The sequence below is a fragment of the Sinocyclocheilus grahami genome, unplaced genomic scaffold, assembly GCF_001515645.1.
Source record: "Sinocyclocheilus grahami isolate Dianchi unplaced genomic scaffold, SAMN03320097.WGS_v1.1 scaffold16.1, whole genome shotgun sequence".
Classification (NCBI taxonomy): Eukaryota; Metazoa; Chordata; class Actinopteri; order Cypriniformes; family Cyprinidae; genus Sinocyclocheilus; species Sinocyclocheilus grahami.
Window position 1 is genome coordinate 3,998,275 of NW_015505195.1, and position 7,290 is coordinate 4,005,564.

General features: G+C 34.6%; 1 protein-coding gene across 1 annotated transcript in view; it reads left to right on the top strand.

The window, feature by feature from the left end:
- LOC107549113 (uridine-cytidine kinase 2-A-like) overlaps positions 1-4,459 on the top strand; it is a 10,244-nt gene extending 5,785 nt beyond the window's left edge. The window contains exons 2-7 of the mRNA XM_016230077.1: positions 830-989; positions 1,400-1,496; positions 2,543-2,685; positions 2,820-2,917; positions 3,739-3,787; positions 4,045-4,459. Coding sequence (XP_016085563.1) covers positions 830-989; positions 1,400-1,496; positions 2,543-2,685; positions 2,820-2,917; positions 3,739-3,787; positions 4,045-4,181 — 684 coding nt within the window. The 3' untranslated portion in view covers positions 4,182-4,459. The remainder of the gene's footprint in view (positions 1-829; positions 990-1,399; positions 1,497-2,542; positions 2,686-2,819; positions 2,918-3,738; positions 3,788-4,044) is intronic.
- The last annotated feature ends 2,831 nt before the right edge of the window (positions 4,460-7,290 follow it).

The following is a 7,290-nucleotide window of genomic DNA, read 5'->3' on the forward strand; positions in this document are numbered from 1 at the left end:
AAAAAAAAATTCCAGTAGAGTCATTCGCTGTCGTTTTAATATGTATTCTGTCATTTAGCCTGTGTGATTCATGCAAAACTAAAGAGTTTTTTCATGCTGGTGGTGGAGGGAAATACGTCCAAATTTGTAAAAATAAAAATATTAATTTGATAAAATTAACCATGAGTTTTTTTTTTATAGCATGTAATCAGTTGTGCATTACATATTCATTAAAATGTCAGTCTTTTGTGAAAATGGTCAACACTAGGGAATCTGTGTCACAAAATATGCTTCCAGTAGCAGCGATAAGGAGCAGTTTAGCCTTATGGTGTCCAATGCTGATGGTTTAAATTCATTTGGTTCATAATTCAAAAGTATATAATTGGGTCAGAAGACATTGCGAACACAAATGCGATTTAAAAAAAAAATAATTCTGCTGTTTGCCATACATGAAAATACAGGGCCATCACTGGCATTCAATTTAGCTGCAACTTTGCTTGGCTGATTATCATAAAAAAATATTTATATATTTGAACGCAGCCCTCATGAAAACGTTTAAATGACTTCACTAGACTATCATGGCATGCCTTTGGAAGAAGTGCCAAAACTGTCACTGGTGTCCTCTCAAAAAAATGCGCATGAGGCACATGAACAGAACCAAACCATTCAAATCTTCTGGTTCAAACCGGCTTTTGGTTTCCTATCTGATTTTAGTGGCCACCCACAGAAATTACACACTTAACATTAAATCATTGCCCATTTTGTCATTATTTGAGTTTGAATTAAGATTACTCACTGAAACTTGCTTTAGAGCACGTATGTACTCAACTACAATCCTGTCTTTTTTCAGTCATCAGTTTGTGGGAAGATTATGGAGCTTCTTGGTCAGAATAAGATCGACCATCATCAGAGGCAGGTGGCCATCCTCAGTCAGGACAGTTTCTACAGGGTACTGACCCCTGAACAGAAGGCCAAGGCTCTAAAAGGACAATTTAACTTTGACCACCCAGGTAAAAGAGTTTGAAAAGCTCATGTTTATGTTAACATCATTTCTTTTCTAAATAGATTTATTTTACTTGACCTGATTTATAGTTCTTTATGTGTGCTTTTGCATTGCCAAATACCCCTGCCTATTGCAGTGTGTTATTGTGAGCAGAATACAGCTCAGACCCTGACCGTTGATGCAGTCTGTATACTTTGGCAGCTCTCTCTCTCTCTCTCTCTCTGTATGTGTGTGTGTGTGTGTTTCGGAGTGAGTGTTTGCTTGACTCAGCCACCCTCACACACACACTCATTCTGCAGCAGCACAAGTGGCTTATCACCTTTTTGCTTGTTCTTTATATCCCATTTCCTGTGGGTCAAGAAATCTTAGAACAAATTATGTGCTGTCTGTCTAATCCTCTTTTACTCTGTCCCACAGATGCGTTTGATAATGAGTTGATAGTCAAAACTCTTTGTGATATCATGGAGGGAAGAACTGTCCAAATTCCTGTCTACAACTTTGTTACCCACTCAAGGTCAGTTCAGACCACATCTTGGATAACGTAAAGGGATAGTTTGCCAAAAAAAATAGAATTCTGCCATCATTTACTCACCATCATGTCATTCCAAACCTTTAAGACTTTGGTTAATCTTCAAAACGCAGGCTCAGTTCATCATATAAAGCAATTGTATTTCTTCAAGACTTTGATTAAACCGCTTGATTGAGTTCATTTTACAACCTTTTTGAATCCTCTACGTTTTGGTTACCTGGATGTTTTTTTAAAGGACGGACTGGAACCTCTCAGTTTTCATTCAAAATATCTCAATTTGTGTTTCAAAGATGAACTAAAGTCATATGGGTTTGGAACGACATGAGGGTGAGTAAATGATGACAGTTTTAATACGTTCCATTTAAATTATTATCATTGCATTGTTTCTATGTGTGGATTTTTTTGTATTTATTTGAGTTTCAAACCACACACAAAAGCAGCGTGTAAGCAGCACATATTTATTTCGGTGCACATATTCAGCGGCTGCAGGAAAGTAGCAGAAACACAGACCAGAATGTACAGCGGGGAAAAAAAGTATTTAGTCAGCCACCAATTGTGCAAGTTCTCCCACTTAAAAAGATGAAAGAGGCCTGTAATTTTCATCATAGGTATACCTCAACTATGAGAGACAAAATGAGGAAAAAAAAATAAGAAGTTACAGGTCTGTGAGAGCCAGAACTCTTGCTTGTTTGTAGGTGACCAAATACTTATTTTACCGAGGAATTTACCAATTAATTCTTTAAAAATCCTACAATGTGATTTTCTGGATTTTTTTTTCTCATTTTGTCTCTCATAGTTGAGGTATACCTATGATGAAAATTACAGGCCTCTCTCATCTTTTTAAGTGGGAGAACTTGCACAATTGGTGGCTGACTAAATACTTTTTTGCCCCACTGTAACTGCTGTTGATTTGCTTACATGCTACTTGAGCATAGTGTTTCAAACCGGCCTTATCTTGATTTGTGTTATGTAATCTGTTTGTTCAGGTATTTCCTGCATCCTGATACACTTGTTTTCCTTACCTTTTGCAGGAAAGAAGAGACAGTCACTGTTTATCCAGCAGATGTAGTTTTATTTGAAGGCATTCTTATGTTTTATTCGCAAGAAATCAGAGATCTGTTTCAAATGAAGCTGTTTGTGGATACGGATGCAGATACACGTCTGTCACGCAGAGGTGTGTGAGGACTCAACGATTATTCATAGTGTGGTAGTGATAGGACGATGTATTTCGGTGCAGTTTGATTCACTTCTTACAATTCTCTCTCTTACTCTTACTCTTACTCTTATCTCATTGCCCTCTGCTCGCAGTCCTGAGAGACATCACTGAGAGAGGCCGTGACCTAGAGCAAGTGCTAAACCAATACATAACATTTGTTAAGCCGGCCTTCGAGGAGTTCTGTCTGCCAGTGAGTTTTACACTTTTCTGCCATATATGATCTGTGTGTGTGGTTTTGTATTTTTTTTTATTTTTTTTATTTTATATAACATGCACACTCACACATTCATGTGATGGCAAAGCTGAGGATTATTTATTATTATCTAAAAAATACACACTCTCACACACACATTCCTGTTTCGGCGAGGCTGAATTTTCAACAGCCATTACTTCATATGATCCTTTAGAAATCATTCTAATTTACAGATTCAGTGATGAATAGCATTTATTTGAAATATAATTGTTTTGTAAAGTCTTAAATGTCTTTACTGTCACTTTTGATTTAATGCATCCTTGCCAAATAATTTTTTTAAAGAAAATCTTACTGACCTTAGACTTTTGAACTTGTGCATATTCTTACACTTTCAATATTATGAACAACACACAATTTTACAACACAAAATGTTTGTACCAAGTACTAAAACAGTTGTAAAACAACTGGACGTGGTTTTTGTTTTTCCATGTAAATTTCTTTGTTGTGCTGTTTGGCAAATATATTATAAATGGTCATTTTATTTTTTTATGCAAATGAAAATATTTATTTACAGTATATTGAATGTGTGGACCATTTATTGACCTTTTTTTTTTTCGAACACTGTTATGCAGAAGCAGAGCCAATATTAAAGACGGTTTACAATAGAACATGTTTCTGGCTTTTTGTCTAGAAGTGGGCGGCGAAATATTTGCCCAATGGAAATGTTGCTGATCATCATCTTGACTTGAGAATTTTTTTCTCAGGGCTTCTCTCTCGCTGTCTTTTTTTTTTTTTTACTTGATCTGTTTTTCTTTCAGACAAAAAAGTATGCTGATGTGATCATTCCAAGGGGAGCTGATAATCTGGGTGAGATTTTAAATGTTTATCCAAACTTTACCATGGAAGAGAGGAGAAACAAATATTTTGATATGGAAATGTTTTGGAACAGTTAATGATATACATATATTGTTTTGAAAATAGGAATGTTTTGAAGCAAGGCCGCACTTCTAGTCTAGCAACGAAAAAAAAAATAATAATTTGACACCGTTTTACTAAGCAATGACTTGCAAGGCAACTTTAATAGATGTTTGTACTTACATGTTTATGTCTCTCTCTCTCTCTAGTTGCCATAAATTTGATAGTGCAACACATTCAGGATATTCTGAATGGTGGTTTGACCAAACGCTTGAACGGATACCTCAGTGGCCACAACACACCTCGTAAACGGCATCCCTCAGAGTCCAGCAGCAGGCCGCATTGACCAGCCCTCCATCAGGATGTCGGGAATGCAGGAGAGAAAGAATATGTGAAGGATGGATGCAAGAGGAAAGAAGGATTGCTTGTGCATTCTGTTAATCAGCCAACACTTTATAAGACAAAAAGAATAATGAAAGATTTCAAGAATTTCAAAGACGGCCTTTTATTTAATTCTGCTTCCTCCTCCTTTTTTGTTTTGTTTACTTTTGAACTGGCTACACTCAATGTTTTAGGAGTTAGAAAGATAAATAAAACTTCTAATTCTGGGATTGCTAAAGGTCAAAATGGATATTTCCTCTATTTATTTTCAATTTTATTTAAAAAATTTTTGTACCTGTTTGTTTGTTTGTTGACTAGAAGCAGGAATGCAGATAATTAAATATTAAGTGACTCCATGGTAATGAGGATTGAACATATATATATTTTTTTATCCTTTTATTAGAAAGGACTACATTTGCAAATTTATTTAAATAACCTCTTCACTGGAAAATGCTTTAGAGGCTAAAAACAGTTGTTTTAAAATCCCTTCTTTTTGGTTGACAGTGATGGAATAAGTTTTTAGTATTCTGGCTTTATTTATAAGATGTCCCTCTATGATCAGTGTTTCTTGCAGAAGGATAAACGTTTATCCCTCCATTTCACTTGAACAACTCAGGCAGTGTTGCTACATCACAACAGGCCTCTCAGGGTGTAGTTACTACAAATGAAAACAATAACTCACTTTTTGTCCTAAAAGGAAAGAGACAAGACTGTAATCTACATTAAAATTGAGTCTATACAGAAGACATCAGAGACCACACCTACAAAAAAGGGCTATAAGCTGGCTAATTAAACAGAACTAAATTTGTTGTACGTATTCATACTCCGTTCTGAATTACAAACCTGGTACTTCTAGAATATTTACAGAGATGCCAGATGATCCTCATTAAACATGGTCATGTACTTTAAAACGAAGCCCTGGTTGATTGTGCAGCATTGCTGTGGAGTGTTAGCATGAATAGTGATCTATTTGTTAAGAGATTTATGTTCATATGATACTGATCATACTATGCACTGTACCCTTGACTCTAAAAATGCAATTTGACAATTTATGACTCTCTTGTGCAAGGCATTTAGACAAATGGAGATGCTTACTTGAAATGAATTCTCAGAGTTTCTTCATCCCTTGCAATGTTTTTATTTATTTAAAAAAAAAACATTATTTCACCGGTGTTGTGACTTCTTAGATGCCTGTCTTTGACAAAACTCACCAAAGAGTTAATTTAGTGTTCTTTTACATTTCAAGCCATGTAATTTTCATACACAATATATATTTCCTCTGTAGCTCAGTTTTCCTGCATCTTAGAGCCAGAGAGAAGCCATTATAAGGCACTCTGAAATCATTCAGGGATGTGAAACTGAACAATCCAACCTTTAAACTTGACCCTGACTGTAAATGTACCTCATATATACATTCCTTTTGATCTTGAAACTTGAAACTTTCACTAAAAATTGGTTAATCATTGATATACGTATTGTTCTTATTTAACATTGTTTTTATTTTGCTATATTTTATTTTCTGGCTGGTTTCATTCTCATTGCTGCTGTGATACAGGGTGACTCATTTACTATTCTTATGTAAAAATTCTAAATGATCACTTATTTAATGATGTGAATATTTATTTGATGGAGTATGATCATTTCGCAGATAATGCCATTTAATTGTCAGATTATTACATTTAATCAGAGTCGTCATCATTCATATCTGAGCCAGATGCAAAAAAAACTAAAACATTTTGTGACTTGAATACTTATTTGGCTGTCAAAGGCATTCTTACCCCCAGGCTGTTTATTTGGCCAAAATTGCATAAATTATTATAAATCTTTTGTTGACGTCTGGTCCTTGGTTTTGTTTGGGTATTACATGTGTGATTCAATCAGTATGTTCATAGATTAATTAGAAAATTCTTGAAAAGAACCCGTTTGAAACCACTGCAAACAAAATTTGTGCCAACATAAAGTTCATGTATGTGAAATTACAGACTGTTCCTTTTATTTTCATGCCGTTACATTAGCTAAATATTGTAAATATTACTTTTCTGAACAACACTTCGTTGCTAAAACATCTAAGCTGTCAAACAGAAATATCTATACCTCTCATCAAAAGGTTTTGATATATTAGCACAGATTTGAACACCAGCTTTTAAAATGCAGTACACATTACAAACATTTTTTTCCCCACACAATCACAGTTCAGTCGTGAATAAAATCATGATTTCATAACTGTTATCATCTCTATCTTACCAGCTTGCACACCCAGTGTGTAATCCTATTTGACAGAAAGTGATGCAAATACAGTATTGATTTTCTGAAATTTGTGGGATTCCAAAGATTTAAACTGATGACATTGTTTAATGTGCAATCAATTAGTTTGGTTCCCACACTAATGTCTGTAATTATAGCAAATACTGTTTTTACCAGAATATGTTACAACCTTTATGCATTTATGTTGATTTTAGAAAGAAATCCTAGTCTGGAACAGATTGTCTTGTTGCAAAGTGGGGTGACTTCGGAGGGGATTTCAAAAGTATGGTGTTCTGCATGATGTATCATATGTTTAATTATTGTTGCCTTTGAGTTTTGGTGCTTGCAAAATGGGTGCAAAATGCAAAGAAAGCCAAAACTATTATAAAATCAGAAAAGGTTGCATGCTTGTGTTACTGGACCAAACAAACTACAGTTGCAAGGCTTTAAAACAGCATTTCTGTGACACTGCAATGGATATTAATAACACATTATCTTGAAATGTTACTCTTGAATCTGTGGATTGGCTTATTTTTTTTCTTTTTAAGCGTTTCTGTGGTTAAATAAATCCATGATAACTGTATCATCATGTACATGTGTAAAGAATTGCAGAAATTTGTATAACAAAGTGATTGACAGCAAAGCTGCATTAAATAAAAGTTTTTGTACTCGTGCTCTTTGCCTCAGTTGAACACATGGTTACCTGAATGCTGTAATCACATTTGCTTACATCAGAAAAGAAGACTTTCTTTTATATATATATATATATATATATATATATATATATATATATAAACAGGCGTCTCTCTATATATGAGTGTGGCGTGGAA